At 45.1% G+C, this 24,833-nt stretch overlaps 1 protein-coding gene across 2 annotated transcripts; it reads left to right on the forward strand.

Annotated features, from left to right (window-relative positions):
- The first annotated feature begins 587 nt into the window (after window positions 1–587).
- UQCRB (ubiquinol-cytochrome c reductase binding protein) lies at window positions 588–5,868 on the forward strand. Of its 2 annotated transcripts, none has more exons than XM_072852151.1 (4): window positions 588–711; window positions 1,995–2,066; window positions 3,854–4,020; window positions 5,188–5,865. In XM_072852151.1, the coding sequence occupies exons 1-4, from the start codon at window positions 693–695 to the stop codon at window positions 5,263–5,265; spliced, it is 336 nt and encodes a 111-aa protein (XP_072708252.1). In that variant the 5' UTR covers window positions 588–692; the 3' UTR covers window positions 5,266–5,865. The 2 variants fall into 2 exon arrangements, with proteins under 2 accessions (XP_072708252.1, XP_072708253.1); XM_072852152.1 differs by lacking the exon at window positions 588–711 and adding an exon at window positions 780–1,084 and having other exon boundaries at window positions 5,188–5,868.
- The last annotated feature ends 18,965 nt before the right edge of the window (window positions 5,869–24,833 follow it).

A 24,833-nucleotide genomic window follows, 5' to 3' on the forward strand; every position in this document is an offset into this window, starting at 1 on the left:
TTGGCTGCCCTGAGTGATGGCCGGATTACCTTAACCCCAGGCCAGTGGTTGTTCACGTGCACTCCGCAGGCTCCCACTTACAGCCACGGCCGCGCAGGTTTGCTGGTGAGAACGTGGTCACCGCTAGCGAAGGCCACGGCTGGGAGTATGGTGGCAAAATACTGCCCTTTGTGAGTCACTGCCAGCTTGCCGAGGCGCCGTAGCGCACACGCACTGTGAGGGAGCTGCGTTACGTTGTTCTGAGCGATGCAATTAATTAATCTTGGCTTAATTACCGATTCTTCAACACTATAAGCACGAGTTAAAACCATCGTAAGTCATGGGCTTCACCACGCCCGCCTTAGCGTCTTTCTCTCTCTCTTTCCACCCAAGGGCAGGTGCCTCAGAGCAGCCCGGCGTCCCGCGGCGGTTACGATGGAGCGCCATCGTAAGACAGCCTAGTGGGAGACTGAAGCAGGGACAGGCCGCCGCGGCGGAGGCGGATGGGGCAGTCTCCGTCCCTGAGGATGTTCGCCACCCGCCTGGATAAAGCTGCGGGCGAGCGGGACCTGCAGCGCTGCCGGGCCGCCGCCGCGCCGCCTCTTGCCGCCGGGGCGCATGCGCCAGCGCTGAGGCGGCATTGGCGGGCCTGCCCCCGGCCCCCGGGGACGCTGGGGGTTACCCAGAAGGCAGCGCGCCGCTCCGAGGTCAAGATGGCGGCGAGGGCGTCCGGTGAGACGGCGGTGGGCGGCCGGGATAGTCGTGCGGGGCTGTGCCCGTCGCGCTTGCGGCGCTGGGCTCGCCCTGTCCCGCGCCGGGAGGCGAGGCGGGCTGTGGCGGGGAGCTGGGGAGCCGGTGGACAGTGTGCGCCGTGTGCCCTTGACGGGGACAGCGCCCGCAGCTAGTGTACCGCTGGCACGGCCCTGGCAGGCGGCTTTCCTCGCCGTCCCTCCCGAGCGGCAGCCCCTCCGTCTGGGCCTCAGCGCAGGGAGCCTGGCTCTGATACCGAGGTTTTCTGGGAGCAGTGGGGCAGAGGGTGTTTGGGAGCACTGGAGGTGCCCTTGGTCTGCTCCGGAGGGGCCTCAGGGATCGCGGTCCTGCCCAGGTACTGACTCCAGGCTTAGCTGGTTTAATGTTATTCTTTCTCAAGCCCTAAAGTACGGAGGAATAAGTCCTGATGAGGTAGTGTGCTGATGGCGTACTGGTACCACACGTAGCACTGGTCTTATGGGGTGACAACTGACTTAAAGTCATGAAAGATAGCTTGCCCTGGCTGCATTGCCCTTATTGTGCTGTTTCTGGATTTCTGGACCCCTTGTTGAGTTATTTTAATGGTATTTGGTACTGCATTGTGCTGCGTTACATGTAAAAACATCTTTGCTATCCAGAATCACGGTTAAGGAAAGATTAACGTTCTACATGTGGTGTGTTTTATTTTTTCTTTTTAAAGTCGATTTTTTTTTTTTTGAGGTTTTAGTGTTGACTTTCCATTTGACTTTCGCAGCTCTTTGAAAAAGGAAGCTCTGGAATAGTATTTAAGAAACTGGAGAGGAGAGCAGAAAGTTAATAACATAGTAATGTGCTGGCCTTGAAATCGAATTAACCTATAGTGAGAGCTGTAGAACTTAGATAAATTATTTGAAAAGCATGATGGTTTTGCTTTATGTAGAACATTATGGGTTTAGCTCAAGTAAGAGTTATGGAGCCTAAAAGTGCTGGTGCTGTTTTGACAGTGAACTGTTAGCATTGTTCCAAGTCTTAAAACAGTCTAATGTTCAGATTTAGTGAAATGCAGGTCAAATGGTGGTGCGTAACAAGCACTGTTTCTACCTGTTCAATGGCAGTTAAGGGATACTGAAAAGCAGAGAGGCCAAGTCATATATATTCAAATTCAAACATGATGTAGTGTTGTATTACTGCACATGAAGGAGGCCAGCAATTATTTGTGTACTGTCATAGTAGTGTGTAAATGTTGAATTTTATCTTGCTCTGCAACTGATGATGGTCACATTCAGTTGCAGGAGGTGGTCGCCTGTTAGACAGGATTCGCAAGTGGTATTATAATGCAGCTGGATTCAACAAACTCGGTAAGTGTTTCATCAAGTTTTAAAAACTCTGCAAATGTAACAATCCTCAAACTAGTTATGGTTCATAACTAGTGTATGTATGTGCAGTTTGGCATAAGTCTTTTTAAGCAAAATTAGCTACTGTTGTGGGGGAAAAGTCACCAATAGCTTCAGTCATCATGATTGCTACCTAGTAATGAATCAGTGACTTTTCTGTTATTTCTGTGTTTCTTCTTGTTTTCGGTGAAAACTTATAACAGCTAAGGTTAAGCTGGAGCAGTTGGAAAAACTTTCACAAAGCAGTCCTGAAAGCTTGATTATTTATCTTTTCCCACCAAGTCAGTTTCACTGGCCAGTATCTTCTAACCCAAAGGCTGCCCTTGAAACTGGAGAGACTCCCACTGATAGCAGTCAGTCTGTCTTCAATACTTATGCAAAGTATCCAAAGTGCAAAAAAGGATTTAGTTAGTTCTGCTCTTTGTATCACCATAACTTTACTTGATGTCCCTCTGGCCTGCACAGTGGTGAAGGAGGTGTGAAAATAGTGTTTCCTTAAGTAGAGGAGGTTGCCTTGATGGTATTGTCTTCAATTTGTTCAGAATTGTTACCAAGTTTGTTTCAACTATTTAGATGGCAGAAATGTTCTTGAATGACCAGAGAATCTGAATATTTAGAGGCTGTAACTTACTGCTGACTGCACTATGAGCGAATCATTTAAAGGAAGTTAACGTACCTGCCCTGGGGAAGTTAGAAAAAAATTGCAAGACAACTGTAGAGGAATAAGCTTAGGTCTTTCCTCCAGAGATGCAGTGTTTAGCCCCTCTTTTTATATCTGTCTGCTGAAATTCTTAAAGGCATTAATACTACTTGCTGCTTTTCTGGGAGTGCAACTAAAAATTGAGGAGAAGCACAGAATTTAATCTAGTGATTAAACTAGCAGCCATGCTCCCTGCGCCTTTGAAATAAATTGCAAAACTGAATTCAAGAATATGTGGCTCAAAATACATTTCTGTTTTATTGGGAGACTACTGCTAACTCAGTCACATGAGATCAAAACCTTTAACCGCAAGTCAGTAGGTATACTCTTGTAATCTGCATCAGTCTTGGAATGTTACAGAAGTCACATTTTGTCCTATGTTGTTAATACTGAAACTTAAAGCAGGGTTGGTTGAATTTCAGGAGTCCTTTGCTCCACAAACAGTGTGGGTGTGTTCTTGGCTTTGAGAAGACTAGATAATTCTCCCTGATTTAACTTCTGATTTGGGGTGGGGTGGGAGGGAACCAACTTGGGCACAGACATCTAGCTTCAGGTTTCCATAGCTTAATATAGTCGATGGAGATCTAGTCACTGTGCACAGTGGAGTTTGGAGAATAATTCCTTGGTACTGAAGTAGTCACATCTGTGGTTGATTGACTTTAATGGATTCAGAGCTCTTAAACCCTTTACCTAGACACTCATCTTAAGTACAGACATAAAATTAGGTGAGCATAAGTCCACCCCTCAGATCCAGAATAGTTATTGTTCTGTATATATATATACTCTTGTGAAACACAATGAATCAAATACCCATTTTCCCCATTCCTCCTTAAGAAAAGGAGTAAAAACAAGTAAATAAAGAATGTGTAAGCCAGTGTTTAGAGTTTGTTCAGTGTGAGCAATTAGTGATTCTCTTCTCCTGGATTGGTTTGTTTTTTCTTCATAATTTTGCATTGGAAATGCTTTGCCCGTGTTATGTAGAAACACCCGTGTCAATCCTAAATCTTACTTAAGAACATTTATTCAGTGATATTGTAAAATCTTGGTGCAGGATTAATGCGAGATGATACATTGTATGAAGATGATGATGTAAAAGAAGCACTGAAGAGACTTCCAGAACATCTTTACAATGAAAGAATATTTCGCATAAAGCGAGCACTCGACTTGAGCCTGAAACATCAGATCCTTCCAAAAGACCAGTGGGTGAAGTATGAAGAGGTATGTGCACGGAGCATTTCCAAGGTGGAGGTCTTAAGTGGCACTGCTATGACTGCTCTTTGGGATTTTCAGTCTCTGAAGAGGTGCTTACATGCTCTTTATAATGAGTAAATGAGTGTGTAACTCGTAGGATACCTTTGGAAAACACAGCTTTTGGTCACTGTTTAAAAATCTCTATTTTTCAGTGGAAATTATAACATTTTGCTCAAGATGACAAAGGCTTAAGCTACAGCTCGGAGCCGTAGCACATTGTTTGTATTCAGCCAAAATATTTCTTCTAATCTCTCAGATACAGAAATATACTGTAACTAGCTTGGAAATTCTTATAAAAGGTCTCTTGCTTTTCTGATTAATTTCTTAATTTTATAGAATAATCTCAAGCCAAAGCTTTTATTCATGAAGATGCCAAGGAAGAATAATTTAAAGGGAAATCTCACATTAAAAAAAGTGTCATCTTGTAATTTGAAAAACAAACTACACCTTCCTTTTCAGATGTAACTAATTCTTTTTTTGTAGTCGATTGATTCACAGACTTTGCATTACTGTTCATCTCAGCTTTCTCCAAATTACCAGGCGGAGGGGAGTCTTATCACTGAACTCTTGACTCTAGGATGGTGTAAGGGTATTATGTTTCTCTATATAAGCAGAGGCTGTTTCTTGTGGTGTTAGTGGTCATATTTCGGTAACTGCTGCATTGAATAAGTGGCTGCATAGTTCCTTAAGCAGCAATTTGGCTTCTAAGTGTTAAACATGGTCAAGGTGTTCCATGGAATCCAAGTTTACAGTGCTGTTTAGAAGTTAAGTTCAAAATTAGTTTCTCCAGAGTATTATAGTTGGACTTTGAACTAATTAAAGTGGATCTTTTACATTTGGGTGTCTGCCAAAAGAACATTGTTTCTAAAGGTATAGCTGGAGGCATCACTTTGCTTGTTAATGTTGGCGAGGCATTAGGAATTAGTGGTTGCTGCAGTAAAGAAATAGTCATTGCAGACTTGGCAGATACAAAGTTTACCTTTTCAGAGTAAGTAAGGTTTGATTTCTTTTTATTCTTGTTAGGCTGGGATTTAGTCAAATCTGAGGAGGAAGGAGAGACAAGTAATCTGTAGGAATGGCTTGAGATGTTTCTGGACCTCCCTGTAAGTTTAAATATATTCTCTTCTTTTTCAGGATAAGCATTATCTTGAACCGTACCTAAAAGAAGTAATCCGTGAAAGACTTGAAAGAGAAGCATGGAACAAGAAATAACTATTTAACTACTTCATGCAAATATCCACATATTTCTGATATTTTTAAATATTTGGTTATAGAAGTCTACAGGGAGGCAAATGTGAGGCTGAGGAATACTGTTTCAACTTGTTCATTGAATATGTTCATCCAACTAAAATAAACATGTCAAAGTATAAAATCTACTTGGAAGAGTTCTTTGTAAATGTTAACAAGCTAATGTTCAGATCTTTCCTACGAGCATATACGTTACATATTAGCTTAGTGGTATGCAGTCTTCATTCCAGCTTTTTGATTCTTACTCTTTTCATAGTACAGCTGTTTTCTGCAGTTGTAGGGTTAGGTAAGAAACATGCAAGGCTGTTGGTGCTAGTTGCTCTGTTAAATTAAAAAGGGAGTGCTTATTTTCTTCATCACTTCTCCCTGGAGACAACAATACTGGACCAGTGCTTGATGGTACAATGGCATCACGAGACAGCAGAATGTAATATTCTGTGCATCCTAAGCACATACGTATTACAATAGTGGAAAATATAGATGATTCCTTAATCACAAAATCAGGAAATGTTTCACTAGCTTTTTATACCATGTACACTGTTAATCCTTGAAAGACTATTGTCATATTAAACCATAATGACTGTCTCACTTAAGCTTCTTGAGACTTTTTATCAATTTAAAGGGTAAAAGTGGTATGCTGATGTGCTTTCAACAGCATAATTAACTTCCCATATATTTTTTTCATGGCCTAAAGCATGCTGTTGTTTACAGTGATTGGTATCAAGTATTTTAAACTATCAGGCTTAATAACATTATAGATACATGTGGAATTCGGGCTCTGCTTAAAAACAGAAGGAATTCAGTTGTATCCAGAAAATACTGTCCATTGCTCTCTGAAGACCTTGAGTTTAGTCTTCCATAGTTTAACGGTAGTGTTAACTTGAGACAGATTTTGGTATTACATGTGAAATTCAAAGTCTATTGTATAGCCCTCTCTGTGTCGTACACAATCTTGTGTGATAGTCCCAAGGTTTAGTTTTTTCTTGTTATGTATGCTTGTCTACCAAATGCAAGAATCCATTGACCAAAAGCTGGAGCAGTTTAGCAAAAAAAACAAAATTACATAAATATGGAGCAAACCATGTCTGTAGTTTTGAATTGGCATGACAAGATAAATAGAATACTGGATTGGAAGTTAGAATGGAAACCATATTTTAGCTTTGCTCATCCCTCTGTTCTTAACAGTCACCTGCTTGCTTCAGTTGCTTACATGTGTAGGATGGGTACAGTGATCCCTGGGTGAAATACTTATTTTAAAACTTCACAGCCTCATGTGGTAAAACACAATGCTGCAAAAATATCTGCATCACCAATGTTCCTTAAAAGTCTGTGGGGAGATTTTATTAAGAATGTGAGGTTTCTTTCATCTCCTATAGTAATAATTTGATGTATTTTTGAGAACTTTCTAATTTTCTTCCAAGAGACAAATAGGGCCTGAAGTTTCACACTTCTATTTATGGAATTATTAGAATACTTAATTTTTCTTATGGAATCAGAACTATTTCATTATCTGTTAGAATAATATTAGAGGGCTTAATTATTTAATGGGAGTAGCGCTTGAAAGGCATAGCTGGTCAAACGTCTACAAAAGCTAGGATTTTGTAGAAAGACAGCATCTGTTTTATTTGGCCATAGGTTTGGATTAAGATTAATGTGGTTCTAAAGTCTCTCAAAAATTACTTGGTTTAGAGAAAAGGGTTTTGTTGACATCAGGCACTTAAAAATAGACTGACCTTTGAGTAGAGTGCAAAGCAGCCATGCTCCCATTGGCCTAACACACCTGAAATCACTGACGTCTTTACACTCAAATTTAACATTTTAAGAGTCAGAGGTGAGTAGTAGAAGGTAATAGAAGAGTCTTTCCAAGTGATCTTTATAGCAGTTCAAGGGGAGGAGAGGAAAGGAAGCCATGTTAAGAGCTTAGCTGCTCACTGAGGCTGAGGTAGTTTGGCAGCTTTCACTTAGACGTGTTTTCAGATGCTTCTGACTTGGATTGATCATTTTTAACTTTAAGTTCCCATAAAGTGCCGTGGTCTCCTGTTGAAGTATCTTGAAAAAGTTCAGTGAACACTTTTTAGTTGTATCTTAGAATTATATTAATAAGGAAAAAGCATTTATCGTTTTTTGGCAAAGATGGGTGTGTATTCTTTGAGACCTTTAGGAGAATCTAAAAATAGTGAGAAACAGGGAGGAAGGAGGTGGGTGTAAGAGGGATATCTGTTGCCCGGGAACTGTAGGAGCTGTAGCAGCTTTGTGTTAGAGACTGTAAACTCTTATCTAGAGTATGTGATGAGAGATTTGGATGCTTGTGCTACTGGCTAATAGATTAGTAACTTGGAAGACATTTCATATTTCACCCTCTGGTGTTCCCCTCTGTGCACACTGAGCTACTAGCATTATGAAAGATCTGAATCCTGCTGGTGACAAGTTCGAGGGTCAGTGTGATTCCCATTTTTGAATCCTTGTGTTTATCCTTAAAAATATCTGGGATGGGAAGGAATGGACTTGCAAAAATTAGGGGGTTTCAGATCTGTAATTTCCTTGTAATGCTTCCATCCCACCTGTGCGGCGCTCTGTGGGATCCTGCCGTATTCCTTGTGCAGGCTGTGTGCTCCTCTTTGAATGATCCAGGACTGTGCAGCCATGAGCTTGCTATCTGCAAAATTGCCTCATTTTAAGGAAAAGCTTGATAACAGTAAAGGGGCTCAAATTGCCAGAGATGAAAAGATAGTCTGATGATGAAGGAAAGAGCATTATGGTTTGGAGAACCGGGTTTTCTTTCTGCTCCTGTCGTGAGGTTCTTCTGTAACACTGAGCAAGACACTTGGTTCACAGAAACTCACTGTTTTGCTAAATGCTTAATACATGGTGCTTGGGGCTACATCTGCAGAAGTGCATAGTAATCACATCTATGTCTAGGTTCAGTAAATCTGTTCTGAAAATATTAGGTGAAAGTGTTGGTATTAATCCATACACACAATGGATACTACCGGTGGTGGTACCAGGAGCAAATCTCGCAGGGATTCTCACAGATTTGAAAAAGACCTCACAGTCCTTATTCCTCTGATGGTAAATGTAGAAATACTTACAAAGAAGCTGATAAATTTGTGGCCTGTACGGAGTGCAGAAAGCAAGGCTGAGCCGTACACTGAAGAGGATTGAAAATAATTCCTCTTTTCAGTCCTCAATGAATGAGAGAAGGGTTCCTACAGGGAAAAATGCAAACCTGCAATTTAAGGTCATACCATAATGCACAAGGCAATGGCGCATCTCGCATTTCCTAACTTGACTTTGAAACCTTCGTCTTCATTAATGTAGTTTTTTGGATATAAATTCTACACAGATTCCATAAATTACTGAGGTCTTTTTGTAGTTTGAGTTTGCAACATCTTTGGCACATCTAAATTATGCATGTCAAATTAAGAGGGAGTCTGAGTTGATACTGCTAATCCTGTGGTTTGATGACAGTTTTAGCTTGAATTCATTTTCATCACTTTTAAGTGAACCTGCGCTTCACTTGAAGTTCTTGTATTTCACTGTGTATTTAATAAAATAATACGTTTTGATTGCTGAAGATCATGTTTGTTATGGCAGACTGATTTCTTTAAATTTTGAATCGGTCAACCCAGAAACAATGGATTTTTTTCAGCTCTGTAACAAGAAACACATGCTTGTTTTACATCCAACTTCCATCCAAAGGAGAACTACAGCAGATATAAATCTCATAAGAATTTTGATGAAACATCATGCTTGTCATTATAATGGAACTGTTTTAGCATTAATATGGTAATCGCATTCCTACTTGAAGCGTTTTCTCTCTAGACGGCAAAGGTCAACGATTATCTTCAGGATTTCCCCACAGTGCTGCTGCGCCCTTGCGGTCAGTTTTCATGGACTGAAACTTTGGCCTGGGTAAGGGCTGCCCTTGCAGTGCGGAGCAGGCAGAGACAACCTGAGCCACCGCTGCTCCAGGGTGAGACTGGGGCTGGAGCTCTGTGTCCCACCTGGTGTGCAGCTGACCTGAATGCCTTGAGTGACTTCACTTCTCTTGGCCTCTCTTAGCTAGCCTAAGGCCCAAAGGGCCCAAAGATCTTGTACGTCCTTCGGTGTCAAATAGTCCTTGGCTCACACAGGACCTCGGAGCTGGTGGTGCTGGGACTCGGTGACGGGCTGGTCTGATGCCTCGGGGTGCCAGCAATCACATGCGCTTCTGCTTCCCTGGCGACATGGGTGTTCTCATGGCGCCTGGAGAAGGAGCCCTCGACGCCTTCTGCTTGCTGGTGATTTAATGCTAGCTTCTGCTGGCAGGCCGTGGGCTCAATTCCTTTTTCTTCACAAAAAGGTGTGGATTCACAGTTCCCTTCTCTGCAAATGCTTTAGTTCTCTGATTAACATGTTTTCTGGAGTGCAAGTGAGGCCATTAGCCCCTTTGGCTGATGCTGTTCTGCTTTGGAAGGCGTAATTAACTGCACCAGGAGAGACTGTGACTCTATTAGGTTGGTTAGAGCTGTTTCCTAAGCTGGTTTACAAGCTGCATCAAAATAAGGGCAATGCTTGACTCCACCTCCCTAAAGGCACTTGCCTGCTCAGGCAATTACTGCCCACCAGCTGACTGTCTTCACTCACAGCTTCTGCCCTTCCCGGCTCTCTCCTGTGGTACCCGAACCCTGAGCCAGCCTGGGCACCTGGACTAAGGAGCTAGGCCAAGGGCTTGGGCGAGGTACTGGGATAGACCCAAGGTTAGGAAACCACGTGCAGGAATTTGGAAGAAGTGTAGGGAAAATAAGTTGACCTCAATCCCCTTTGCCCCCTTTGGGAGTGTGTGGTGAGAGTGAGATGAGGTTGGGGCATTTATGTGCAGACCAAAGATGACCACTGGGAAGGAGGAGAAAAAAAACCCTGTGACTGAACGTATTTTGGGGAATGGGACCACTGAGTAGGGCAGTGAGAAAAGAGAGGTATGTGGTGGTTTCACAAAGGCCAGGGTGCTTTGCAGGCCACTGCAGAGGGTGATGCCTGTGTGTCCTAACTTTGGGAACCCCAAGTTCATGGCACTCACTGAGGCTTAAGTTTTCCCTAAAGAATATTTAAGTATCATCCATTGAACCGGATCATGAGCGGAGCCCAAGCTGTCCTTGTCCTGCCTCCAGAGTGCCTGGATGTGACCGAAGTGTCCATCTCCTCTGGCCCGACCTCATCTGTTTCTTTCCATGGAAACCAGAACAATTACAAGAGGATGCCCGACAGCTACAGGGCAGGTCTGGGTTTGGGGTGCTCGCATCTCTGCAGCAAAAGAGGAGCACTGGATCTTTCTCTTCCAAAGGCCAAGCAAGTGCTGGAATTGCTGTTGCTGTTTTATGAGAGTGTGCTGCTTCAGTTCCTGCGCTGGGAAGGGATCTGGGGCTTGAAACCTGATCAGAAAGAGGTACCTCAGCACAGCTGGGCTGCGCTCTCCTCAGCGGTGCCTAAAGTGGTTCCCCACTGGCCTGTGCAGATCTGGTTCTTTGTGTCTAAATCTTCTGGATTGCACGGGGAGGCTGGATAGCGAGACATGGAGTTAAACGCTGCTGCGCTCAGTATTACAACACCTAAGCCCTTTTATGAAGCCTCATACTCCCACTGCGGCCCAGCAGATTGAAATGATTGTTTATAAGCAGCAAAGTTCAGAGTCCAAAGCTCAGATCTCTTCAAGGCACTTCAGAGGGGCTTTTTTGTCTGCAAGTTGTGTTCCCCAGTGGAGTATTAGCTTAAAAAGATACTATTATGAAATAGTCATAAAAGCAGCTAGATATGTTTGGTTTACTTCAATTAACTAAAAATTCTCCAAATCCTAAATGTTTCTCAGCTGCAGTCTCACCCTGAAGAAGACGGAAGAAAACTTCTTTAATTTTCCATCAGTGTATAAGCAGGCCTCCAGTGACGCTCGGCACCCAGCCTGCCTGCTGGAGCTCACAAGACTGTCACGGCAGCGTGGAGGTGGCTCTGATAAAAAGCAAAATGTATTCTGCTGCCAGGTGAGGTTTGGCTCAGCTCTGCTCTGCACGTTGCAAAAGCCGAGGTACCAGAGGAGGGGTGAGATCAGCATTTCGGAGCTTTATGGAGGCAGTCATCCCTGCCTAGGAGCACTTAGGCTATGGCAGGGCAAAGTCAGGACCTGGGTCTACGCTGGCAGCAGCCAGAGATGCTTTATTTTTCTCACAAAAACAATAAAAGAAATTCCAGGGAAAGAGTAACACAGCGTATTTCCTTTCAGAAGTACAGCTGTCTTACAGAGAGACTGCTATTTCCATTATAGGACTGGTGATGTAATTATGACAGATTAGATGTTTAGATCTGTAATTTAATGTTTGCACATGGTAGCCCAGGTTCACCTGGCTTACCCCAAGGAGCACTGTTATCCAGCCGGTCCGTTGCCCAGGTCTTGAGGACAACTTCTGCTGGGAGCAGCGTCTTCTGCAAGACAACTCATAGGTTTGCAGCCATTCATTAGTGCTGGTTCTTGGTGCAGAGCTTGGCGTACAGAGTGCCTGGCTTTGCACAGCCTCGTTCTTATCGGATCGCAGGCTTCTGCTGTTTCTCATGGAAAGGAGGGGTGTAGCCACCTCCACCCCTGAGCTTTCGGGGATTTCTTTGATTCATTTCTATACTTAGCTTTTCATACATATATCAAACTAATTGGTGTGGCTGGACACCTTCAAAACAGCCATTAAAGCCTTGATACTTTATAGTGATTCAACAAGCTACTCCAAAAAGAACATGAGGAGGTATGCTTTGAAAGGGGACTTCTCCTGCAGCTGCTTCCATCCAGCACTTTAAAAACACATACGACACAATAAAGCACGTGTTGACATAAGTGAGCTTCAAAAAAACCATTGGATTATTTTGAAGGAGTATAAACACACGTGGGGAGAGTTATCATCCTTCACCCAGCAAAACAATTACATCAGTGCAGCTTGGACTGGGATCTGCCTTAAGATCTCCCAGATGTTGCAAACGGCACAGTTGCTGATCGGTTGCTCTGGGTAATTATAAACTGTCAAATGGAGGAGGGGAGGGTGGTTCTCAAAGAAAGAAACATAAAAGCCTTTTGGGGAATCAAAGAGAAGATCCACTGTTTATAGCTGATACCCACAGCAGTAACAGCCACTGGGACAGTGTCGTGGACGTGTCTCAGAGCCTACCTTATGCCTGAGCTCTGGTGTGCTGCATGTGGCGGGTGAGCCCCCCAGCAAGAACCTCGCTGTGGGGTGATCCCAGGGATGCTCAGAAATTGTTGTGCTGGTTTTGGCTGGGATAGAGTTAATTTTCTTCACAGTAGCTAGCATGGGGCTGTGTTTTGAATTTGTGCTGAAAACAGTGTTGATAATACAGGGATGTTTTCGTTACTGCTGAGCAGTGCTTACACAGAGTCAAGGCCTTTGCTGCTCCTCACCCCACCCCACCAGCGAGGAGGCTGGGGGTGCACAAGAAGTTGGGAGGGGACACAGCTGGGACAGCTGACCCCAACTGACCAAAGGGATATTCCAGACCATATGGCGTCATGCTCAGCATATAAAGCTGGGGGAAGAAGAAGGAAGGGGGGGACGTTTGGAGTGATGGCATTTGTCTTCTCAAGTCACTGTTAGGTGTGATGGAGCCCTGCTTTCCTGGAGATGGCTGAACACCTGCCTGCCCATGGGAAGGAGTGAATGAATTCCTTGCTTTGCTTTGCTTGTGTGCACGGCTTTTGCTTTACCTATTAAACTGTCTTTATCTCAACCCACGAGTTTTCTCACTTTTCCTCTTCTGATTCTCTCCCCCATCCCACCAGGGGGGAGTGAGTGAGCGGCTGTGTGGGGCTTAGTTGCTGGCTGGGGTTAAACCACTACAATTGTGCTGGTGGCATCTCCCAGCCTGAAGTGAGGGACCTGCCACCTACCTCACTAGCAGAAACCCAACTGGTCCTGAAGCAGGAGATGCCAGCCCTGACACTCAAACAGGAAGGGGGACCGGGGGTAACAACTCAGCTGGCCCCAGGGCTGGTCTCCTGCTCGGACCTGGGCTGCGCAGCTGGAGGAGGTGTCGGTGCTGTGCTGCAGCACGAGTGTTGAAGACTTTGGGGGCTGCAAGAAGATGGGGAGCAGGTCCCTGATGCTGTAGCTGGGCAGCTCAAACACTTACCAGAGTCCGTCCCCCAATCAAAGGTGGTTTTGTGCAGTTTCTGTGAAGCATTTGCTCTTCAGAGCACAGGAGGAGCTATGGGTGTGGGGCACAGGAGGCCTGGTGAGCTCATGTCAGGAATGAGCCCCAGCTCCTCTCCTCCCCAGGGGTGGGTGTGCTCAGGCCACCAGCGACCCTCTGCTCAGCCCTTTGAAGGACACTGGAAGGCACCAGAACCCTGAAGAGCCTTCGGGACTCAGCAGCCCAAACGTTGGGAGATGCTTCAGCCTCAGAAACAGGAGTGATTTCGGAAAGCCCCTGTGCTGGTGTTTCCGTGGGGTAACGTGGGTTGGCAAGCTGGTTCTCCGAAGTCTCCTCCAACAGCCCCAGCCCACGGTGCGGCTGGGATCCAGCCATGCCACCCTCATTGTGCCGTTTGCCCCCTCCATGGTGGCGAGGCAGCTGGGGTGGCTCCCCACAGCCCGGGATGTGGCAGAGCTGCTGCCTTGCATCTGCCGTCTCGCAGCAGTATGCCAGGCTGTGAACAGCGGTGGGTGAAAATTAGAAGCAGTGCTGTGCCGCTGCGGTGACACGGCCTCTGGCAGAGGGCAAGGAGGACGGGTGGGCAGTGACCCCTCGGGTGCCCTGCCCGAGGCGGCGAGCGGCAGCCCCAGCAGCTAACACTCCCAGGTGCCACGGCAGAGCGAACACAGGCACCCGGCCCACGGCTCTGGCTTCTATTCCCGGCACGTCGCTGCTTTGCCAGCACTAGCCCAGAGGGGTTGCTGACCCCGGCACAGAGCAGTGGCAGAGCAGGGTGCCAGCTGGGAGGGTGCACTCGCCCACCGCCCTCACGGGGGCTGCCCAGTGACGGAGACGGATGCAGCTTCATCAACGCATGGGGATAACAAGCTCAGCAGCAGGTCAGCTACGCAAAAATGAACCCCTGGCAATGCCAGTCCCCCGCGTCAAGGGGTGGTTTCGTCCTGGACAGGATGACAGCAGTGAGGAGAAACATGTCGCCCATCCCCAGCATCACCCATCAAGGCCAGCTCACTCCTACGCCAGGTGGGGCTGCGCTGTAACAGTACGAGCACCGCCGGACCGTCCTGGCATTGTCTTCTTCTCTATTTTAATTTCATTTTTCAGGATGACAACACTTTAGAGGTTTATGACCAACAGGAGAATTTACTACTAAGTCATATACTGATGTAATGAAATCTAATATATGCTGTGTAATGAGTTATGAGATGTTATTTAGTTTCAGGGTTTTATTACTTCAATCAGTTATGACCATATTTCCTTTTATATGATTGCTCACTCTTTAAACATACCAGATGACTGTATAAAGAACACCTAATAAAGTCTGGAGATGTTAAAATATAAATGTTTTAATTTTTGCCATAAATTTGTTTTAATTCTACCAATGGTGGCTTTTGCGCTGGAAGTGGTGCAGTCCTTGTTAGCAGTGCAGACCTTGGTAGTGTTGTCTCAGATCGTTTGTGGGAAGGAGCTGAGCGACCCTGCTTCATTATAAAGCATGGTTAGTCACCGATGCTCACCCTTGGTGATTATACACAGAAATTGAAAGGTTTTTAGAATAAAACTAGAAAGACAGAAAACATTGATCTGTGATATAAGTCACTGTCTTAATTATCCTCTCATATTTACCATCGTAACTGCAATATACTTCTGGTTTCTACCAGTCTTCAGGAAGGGAGAATCAGGCTTATGGTCTTCAGCATCAAAATCAAATACATAAATGTTCTGCCCGTGTGCCTTTTGGCAATCCTCCTAATTTTTCCACATTTATGCATTGTATTTTGAAGTCATTCAGGATAACATCATAGCAGTTGAATTATATAGCTGTGAAATAAGATCAGAATCAAGACTTTAATAAATCAATGTTTAAGCGAGTGAAGGACTTCAACTGCTGAACAATTGCAGGAGCCAAGCGGTGTCAAGTCCCAGTCGTGATACATTCGTAGTGAGTGTTGAGTTCTCAAAAATTATTGTAGAACACATTTTATGATGGTTAACAACTCTGCAGTAAGAGCTTGTGTCCGCGTTAATACAGATTGCAGCTATTCTAAGGCTTTAGCATGCTGCTGCTATCTAGCAAGCCACCTGCTGTGGGCACGCAGAGGTCTCCAGCGCTGCTGGCTGGGGTCCCACATGGGTGTCACCTGCCTGGGCGGCCCCAAATTCGTCTACTTATGGCTTTCTAATTTCCTCCCCACCTCTGCAACAGGCAGCACTCGCATGATTTGCTTATCCCGACTGAAGTCCCCACTGCCTCCATAGCAGGGACTTGCTCTCTCCTGCTTCAGGCTGCCCAGGCCAGATGCCGGTCCCGGCTTGAGGACGAAGTAGCATCACAGAGCCAAGGGTGAGGCAGTGGAATATGGTCCTCTCTGTCCACAAGCTGTTGTTACAGGGACTCAAAAGCAGCAGTCACCAAACTGTTTTGTATGAGACCTCAAAAACAGTCTTTGCAGCAGAGTATGTGTTTCTGGTGCCTGGGCTTGCTCCGGTTGCTCAGCAGTGCAAGGGAAAGCAGCCTGTGCTGTGCTAGGTTGGGAGGCTGAGCTGATGCTTTCATGGGAGAGAGGTGAGCTGGGAGGAAAGGAGCCTGGTAAACCTGAACGTGCTGTAGACGTTTGTCTGGCCAGCTTCAAGGGAGGGAAAATCTGCCTTTTAGTTACAATTTCATCTAGAATTTGCAGCAACCAGAAATATTTTCAACATGTTTGGTCTGCTGTGGCTGGGGCTACCACCTGTATCACGGCCCAAGGATGACTTTGTTCGGAGCGATGATCCCTGCTACTCTATTGCCTGTGGCAGAAAGATGCCAGAGGCCCAGTTTGGCAGAAGTCCCGTCCCCATCCCCACCCCATCCCCATCCCAGCCTCCGATCCCTGACCCTGACCAGCCTGTGCCTTGGTTTTGCTGTGGTTAGTATTGCTGTCGACTGTAACCCTCTCCTTCTGGTTCTGTAAGGCAGGGTGTCTCAGGATAGTCCCTCCAGACAGTTGTTTATCAATTCAATATTTTTTTTTAGTTGTAAGTACATCAAGATGCTGCACTTCTCCTAGTATTTATTCAATTATTGATAGAGATACTAACAGAAGGGAAAAACTTCTAAATGACCCATCGTGCTTCTCCATTCTATTAATATCTCTATCACTAATTGGATAAATTTTAGGAGAAGAATTACAGCAAGTAATGAAATAAAGACTTTACTATTCACAAATCCAGGATAATAATTCAGCCAAAGATAATCATACATCAAATAAATGGCCAAGCATACTTAAAATATGTCTTTGTGCAGTAACAAGGCACAATTTAATCCCATTAAGAAAATGTTGGCAGTGGCTCAGTGTTTGGGAACATGCCACTGAACTGTCCTGCTGTAACCTTGGATGTAGAAAAAGTTGAGACAAAGCAGCATACTCAGTTTGACAAGTCTTTGCCCTTTAGGTCCTTAATGATGCAATGAATTACTAAAACATTTAATATTGTTTAGCTGCAGAAACTGTCTTATATGCAGAAGCTAAGCGATAACATGCTTGCTGAATGTGCCCTATCTGCTGCTTCGTATGCAAAGTTTATTTGCATCTCCATAAAACACAGATTTCTGAGCTATCTCAAAAGAGCAAGTCCACATATTATTTTAATTTACAAGAAAAAAAATCTTTGTTCCATATATCTTACTTAAAGGATAAAAAGACAGGTAGGTTAGTTCCTCACTAACCGAAAATTTAAGAAAAACACTGGGGTTTTTTCTCAGGTTTTATTTTTCACCTGGGTTACTCTTCTTTTACTTTGTCCCTAGTATTTTCAGTAGGATCTGGAGTACTTTTCTCCGGGTACTTTGTATGTAGCACTCAGCTGCCAAAACAATTGACTTCTCTTATTCCTAACTAAGAAGGATTTAATATGTACCATAGAAAAGATAGTATGGCTGGATGCATTTCTCATGGCCACATATTATATCCTTGGAGTTTTAGCTATAGATCTTGGAAGAAATACCGTGTGGATAGTTTAAAGCATTAGTTTTTCAAGATGAAATCACAGCTCATTCAGCACAACCTAAGACCAGCGGTGCGCTGGGGGGTCAGCATGATGGGGGGTCCCCTGGTGTGGAGCGCTCCCCACTTCTCTGCAGCTCAGCGGGGCATTGGTGCTGCTCCTCCCCACGCACACGGCTTTCTTCCGATCAGTTGGTATGGCGCTTCCCCGATTTCTGTAAGCATGGAAGGAGAACGGGTGCTTTGACTGTTATTAAAATATGCAAACATTACGAGTCAGAGGTATCAATATTCAGTGCTGTCCACTGATTCTCTACGAAGGTCTTGCCCTTAAAATATCAGCTGTGTGGTTTTCCTCCGCTGTTCTCTGCAATATCATGTTGTTGTGCGGAATGAATTACTTGACAGAGCTTTGAGTCTCTTTGTACTGTAACAGCTTCTAGAAAAATTCAAACTGACAGTTCCTATAGTAAGGCATGAGGAAATATATTTGAATAGTGCATGTGTTTTATAGTGCGAGGTCAGAGAGTACACATACATCACAGGCTACAACGGGGAATAAGAGGGTAACTATAGATATATGCACAACACACAAACTTGAGTGATTATTTTTTAGCTCTTGATCCATCCTCTGTCATTCGCTGCCAAACCAAAGGAAAAAAAAATGCCGTCCCCTTTCTGTGCGATTGCAGAAGGAGTCTTCACTGCACAGAATGAGGTTTAGAAACCACAGAAAGCAAACAGTGTGGCCCATAGCTGTGGGATGGCCCCATTTTTCTTGCATGAGTTGCAGTGCTAAGGAGCTGGCATGGATGCTCAAAGGGGCTGTGCTCCCGTGCCAGCGGCCCCACTGTCACAGCCAGGATGGGGTGACCACGCTGCCTTCCAGCGGGTTTCCTTTGAGGAGCAGAGGAGCAGGACGGCTTGGTGGGTCGATGTACCCTAAGTGGGCTCAGCACCAGTGCTGGCTCCTAAGTGGTTCTCTGCCACCGACAACCTCACGTTGATGTTTTAGGGGCGGCTTGCTGACAGTGGAAGCAATACGACAGAAATTAGGTAGGCAAGGGGGATTAAAACGTGTACAGTTGTGCAGAATTTGCTAGGCTCAGTTACATGAATCAGGAACTAGTGAAGTGGTTGAAGACCTGGATATAATTCCAACTTATCATATCAGGAGTCTCCTTCCCAGAAACAGGCTGTGGAAGCAGAGGCAAGTCCGCCATATGGAGAGCAGATGTCTCAAGGGAGCTGAAAAGAAGATACTTTGCTCGTACTAAAAATATTCAGTATGAGGAGGTGATAACAAGTGCTTCTAAAGAAGAAGCAATTATTTATCATTGAGTAGACAATTTTTACTGTTTCCTAGAACACAAACCTATATGCTCAAATAATCCAAGACTGTTGCAGTGAAGAGGCACTGATTCACAGCTCAGGGCAGAAGCTATAATAGTAAGCAGATTGCACATCTTGTTTAACCATCTGCTTTTTAAAGCACATTTTATCACAGGCTGTATCACACTGAAAAAAGGTAGGGAAATAGGAAGACAATGAGTTACCGGTGTACAATTAGTTTGATGTACAAAGCAGTGTGGTTGCCTTTGCCATTTGCAGCTTTGATGTTTTACTTTTTAGCACTTTAATTAGGAACTGTGTCGTGGAGATTGACTCAATTTATAACCCCAGTACTGTGGTGTTAGATGGCTCCTGTGAGAGACACCTCCAAGTACCAAACCTGCTTAAACATCAGGAATGAGGCTTGAGAGAAGAACTTCCTTCAGGTGCCTTAGGAGATATTTTAAGGAAGGATCCCATTGAGCAAGGAAGCTCAAGTACAGCTTGAAGTTAAATGAAGCTCTGCCTGCTCTGTAAGCAAAGACGTGCAGCTGTGGCTAATGCCTGTGTAAGTACCAGCCACCACATGCTCATGTTACTCGTGTCCCAGGTAGATGTTTGGGTTTTCCTCCTGCCGGAGCTGCTCTGCTTCCCGAGGAGCAGACCAAGAGTTATCGACACAGCTCCCTCAGCTCCTGCAAAACTCCAGCAAATTACTGCAGGGAAAGATAAAGCAAGCCCAGCAAGGTAGGGCTGTGTGGCTTATTCCCTGGTGCTGAGGTGAGACGAGCTGTAATAGGCCGTCTCCGACAGATGTTCATCTGATCTGTTCTTAAAAACGTCTAATGACCGCGCTCCCCCAGCCCACAAAGACAGACTGCTCCTAGGCTTATCTTTGATTATAGTTGGGAAGTTTGTTCTAATATCTAATCTAAATCTCCCTTCCTTCCAGTTAAACCTATTACTCCTTGTCCCACTCTCAGTGGACATCAAGGCGACTGATTTTCATCCTGTTTACAGTAATCTTTGAAGGTGGTTATCCTGCTCCCTCCGGTCCCATCCATCTTCTCTTTGCTAGACTAAACAACCCCAAGTTCTTTCACCCCCCTCACAGGTCAGGTTTTATAAACCTCTGAACACCCTTGTTGGTCTCTCGGGGCTTTCTATTTCATTTACATCTTTCTTAAAAGGTGATGCCCAGTGCTGGATGCAGCACTCAAGCTGAGACGTTCCCAGTGCCATGAAGTTACCACCCAGCCCTTGGCTTTCCCGTCCCCGTGGGTATACTCGTGGGTGTCACTGTGGTCACCCGGTCTGTGCTTACCCCACAGTAGCTTCCAGGTCTCTTCTACCATCCGGTCAGCCACCCCCCATTTCAGTACAAGTCCTTTTGACCTCCTTGCACTTTGCACGTGTCTCTCTTTGGTTCCATTTGTTGATTCTGGAAAACCTTTCCGATTTTTCATCGCTATTTTGAATTTTAATCCTGGGCCCCAATATGCTCGCAATCCTCCTGGCTTAGTGTGATGGGCCAATTTTATAAGCATACTTTATTCCATTATCCAAGTTACTAATGAAAATATCAAACAGAAACAGGCCCGGGACAGACCCTGGGTGACCCCATTAAAAATGAATTTTCAGTTTGATGGCAAACCGTGATAAGTTCAGCATGTTTTTCAACCACATGTGCACCCACTGACTAATGATTTCATCTGGCCTGTATTTCCTTAGCTGGCCTTATAAGAACATCACAGAGGATGCACTCAAATGCCTCGCTCTAGTCAAGGTACGTATTGCTGCTCCCTGCCTGTAGTGAAAGGAGAGGAAATACCTTTGTTCTTCTGAATCAGATTTGCCTTGGCCGTGCCGTGCCAGGCTGCGAGGAGGACTCCTTGTCCCCCACCAGTTGCAAGGCATCAGTTGGGGTCAGGGAATTTTTTGGCAATTGTTATTTTAAAACTGTAAAAAAAATGCTTTGTTAAATACAGTTTCTTACCGCTGATAAATGCTGGAGTCTGCAATGATCATGAGTCTGTAATGCTACTACCAAGCACCCAAGGAAACAGCTAAGAAGGGAAGGAGGAGAGCAAGGCAGCATCCCATGCAGGCAGCAGCCTGTCCCGAGGCTCCTTCCCTTGTCCTGCATCCGCACCTGGGTTCGTCCATAGCCTCCTCCAAACCACAACCCAACACCTCTGGTAGCCAGCAGTGAGAGCAGCAGCACCCCCAGCCCTGGAAAGGCTGAGGGATGTCGTACTGTTGCCATTTCAAGGTAAAAATCATTCTCCTTGATTCAAGACAGGATTAACATTTCCATGCAGCCCTTGCAGGGAGTTCAGAAAATTGAGAGACATTGTTTTACCCAGACCAAGAAAGGCGACCGCCACAGGGAAGGAAAGCTTGTGGAAACCTCCTTCGGTGGAGGATCCCCCCACGGGAGAAGAAACATCCTCTGGGAGAGCCCAGGGGAAGGCTGGCTGTGCTCCTCGGGCACAAGCTTGAAGAAGATGCTCCAGGAGCGACAGGACTTTGTTATTCATCATAAGCCAAGAGGCAAATAATTTTTAATACACATTTTGGCTGCCCGGGGCCGGGTGTGCATTGGGTGCCATTGGCGGCCTCTGCAGCCGCGGGATCCGGGGCAGAGCCTTTTGTGCTGGTAGCTCTGGGCTATGTATATTGCACCTTTACATTCAATTTGATACTGCCTTTAGCCTGCTGGCCCCCTGCCAGCGCAGCTGCAGAAAGGTTGGGGAAATTTGCCATAATATGCTTGGGAATTCTTGTGGAAAGCAAGTTTCACCTACTGCAGTGGAGGTGGGTAGGTTTAAGGGGCTTGGGTTTCTTTTTGTCCTGAAACGCTCATCCCCACTTAAAATCAGAAGTAAGGTGGAGTTTAACGTTAAAATATTCCAGCTTGAACATACAGGACGACTGGAAACCAGTGTTTAAGACTGTTCAGAAAATGCACTGAACTCGGGCCCCAGATTAAAACCTGTGGAAGCAAAACATTACGTTAAACTAGGTCCAGTCAGTGTTGCTGACACCACCGAAGACGATGCTCTCAACCCAGATTTTGGTGGACACCTTCAAAAAGCACAAGAGAGGGGTGTCCTAGCCACTGCTCAGCCAGTGGCACAACCCCAGCCCACCACGGGCTTCGGGCAGCCTTGCCCACGCGCTGCCAGGCCGGCAGCCAGCCTGCCCCTGCCTTCCAGGAGTGACATCCTGGCACGAAAATCTACCCTGGCACCAAAATCTACCATGGCACCGAGCACCCCTACTGCTACACCCTTCAACTGCAAGAGGCTTTCATCAAGCCTACAGGAAGATGATTGCGAGGGCATGAACGATTAAAGATAGAGGCACGGTGGACTTTTTTCTGTTTCCTATCAGGAAAAGCATAAGTGATGTTTTAGGTTTTCAAGAATACCCTAATTCAGCATTTTGCTGCAGCAGGGTGGTCACTGGGCTTTGGACCACAGCCCAGCCAAACAGAATGGAGCTTTTCATCAGTTAAAATCCAAGAAGGGAATAATGATCTCAGAGTTTTGTATTTATCATTGGATTTGGCCTGCTGACCCACCTAAGGAAAGGCAGTGGCTTGAAACATTTCTCACAAAGCCAAGACCTAAATGGCTGCAGTAAAAATTAATTTTATCCTGATCTCTTTTTTTTTTTCCCCCAAATACACGTATTTCTGTCATGTTTGGATAAATCCTGCCCCCCAGTTCCCTCAGCGTGGTCAACGCAGCTCTCCACGCTCCAAAAGTCTACGCTGGCCCGAAGATTTCACTATCTTGGCAAAGACTCGCACACCCCCAAAGAGGGCTGTGTGGAGTTATGTGGAGTTATGTATGATTCAGCAGCAACAAGTGTGAAAAGGCTGAGACTGCTGGCGCTTGCCCTTCATCAACCTTTTCATATCCCTGGCACTCGCTCTGAGCATTGCTGGCTGCAGATATTTAAAGAGCAAAAAGAGCAAGTACTGCAGTTAGCTTTTTTTTTTTTCCATTTAGCATTTTTCCCTTCTCTTTGTTCATTTAAGCAGATATTTACACTTTTATGGACATGAAGAGCTTCCCCTGGCCCTCTTAGCACCAGCATGAGCCATCTTGTTCTCCCAGCAAGCGCCACGCAGCGATGAGCAATACTCTTTGTCCTGGTAGCCTTTCTCCTCAGGGCAGGCACTTTTCCCCCTTACCCAACAAAACATGTGGGGTTTGGGTGGTGAAAGCACAGGGGTTTTCTGTCATGTGATGGGAGCACGTTCAGCATGGTGGGACACAAGCACCCAGCTGAAGTGATGGGGCGTCTTAGATGTTCCTCCTTACACGCTGCCCCATGCCAAGAGGTCTCTGCATTTTTTGTCAAAAGGCTGGACTTTACTGCTCTGTGAAAACCTAAAGACCATCACACCAAAATAAAGCATAACATAAAAAAACCTCTGAGAAAAGACTGCGCTTCCCGATACACCTATGGAAAATGAAGACAAAGTCCCTTGCATGCTACACCTACAAAAGGATGCTAGAAAATCCCTTTATGTGTGCTACATCTTGAAGCCCTGTGTTTCTTCCTTCTAATATATTTCTCCTGGTGTGAAATAGGGGCAAGATCTAGGCCACCTAGAACTCAACTAAATTGGGACTTCAGACTCAAAAATTCACCTAGATGGTGAATTTTCTAGACTCGAAAATTCCCTAGGCTGGGATTTAGTCTCTGGGTTGTCTCCTCCCAGGAGGTACCTACATTAATTGGGCACTCCCCAGGTCCCTGGCACCTAACTTCTGCCATCCACGCGTCCCTCAGGCATGATGGTAGTTGTTAATTGATGCTAAGTGAATTTGGTGGTGGGTGGAAGTTTTGAGGAGGGGTGTTCAGAGAGCCAAAACTACCACAACAGGCAGCATTACTTTACATCTGCATTGGCCGCCTCGGCAGAGCTGCCGATGATTAAACGGATGGAGCCTGATTTATCAGCCAAAGACGGTCTCTCCAAGTTCACTGCAAGAAGTACTGCTTGCTGCTGAATCCAGAGCTGAATTCACTTTCAGATGAAAGCAAATTCATCTATGGTTCTGATAGCAAAAGAACTCATATGCTTAAAGACAAATGAGATGTATATTTGATTTTATTCCTCTTTCCCACAACACACACGATTGCTGGAAGTTCTTTCTTTCCTGTGCACAGTCTTTTTTTTTCTGTTTATTTGCCCTGATTCGGAGCTAACAGCTGGTTTTACCTATAAGAACCAGCTCACAGACGTACTTCAGGATATAAAGCACATTTATGATAAGACACCTGATAAATCCCTTTACGTTCTGTATCTTTCCTGTAAAGCTGGGGGGGGTGGAGACGGAGAAAAGACCTGCTTTAGGGTGATGTCATAGCTGTTGGGCACATCTGCCCCAAATTAAATTACCATCTAAAGGACTTATTTCCCAAACATATTTCTTTTTAGCTTGGAAGGAGACATAAAGCAGTGTATCCCTTCAGTTTGCATTTGGGGAGTCTCTGAAAATCTGGGATCACCCTTCATAGTATGCCAGCAAGATTTACTAGTGCTGAGTCTCTCAGGTGATGATGCTGTACAAGTTGCACGAAAAATGAATCTTTCTTGGTTCCTTGATTAAGTGTGACTCATAATAAATCTTCCAGAGGAATCAAGCCTGTCTTCCTAAAAGCATGAGGGACCTTTACAAAGCCCTCTAAGAAGGTGTGAGAAAGGGATCTCACCTGTAAGAAGAAAGCTTACAAAAGTGAACCTGTTCAAATTTTAAAATAACCTTTCTCCATCTTTCACAGTGAACTCCACGTGCATGCCAGAATTTGAAGACAAAAATGCAAAAGGCATAGAAATAAACAACAATGTTTAAACACACCAGGGATAAAACACTTGCAAATAGGCTGCTTTGTCTACTGCATTACCAAAAAAAAAAGTAACAGGAAAAAGAAGGAAGAGGAGAAAATGCAGAAAACCTAATTTTTTTAACTACCTTCTATGCAATCTTTCCCTATGAAGGCACTCAG

The sequence above is a fragment of the Ciconia boyciana genome, chromosome 2 (genome assembly GCF_034638445.1).
Source record: "Ciconia boyciana chromosome 2, ASM3463844v1, whole genome shotgun sequence".
NCBI lineage: Eukaryota > Metazoa > Chordata > Aves > Ciconiiformes > Ciconiidae > Ciconia > Ciconia boyciana.

Excerpts from the sequence above, each read along its gene's own strand:
- UQCRB (XM_072852151.1), top strand. Across the intron at positions 2,067-3,853 it reads AGCTGGATTCAACAAACTCG|GATTAATGCGAGATGATACA; the intron begins GTAAGTGTTTCA and ends ATCTTGGTGCAG. Across the intron at positions 4,021-5,187 it reads AGTGGGTGAAGTATGAAGAG|GATAAGCATTATCTTGAACC; the intron begins GTATGTGCACGG and ends CTTCTTTTTCAG.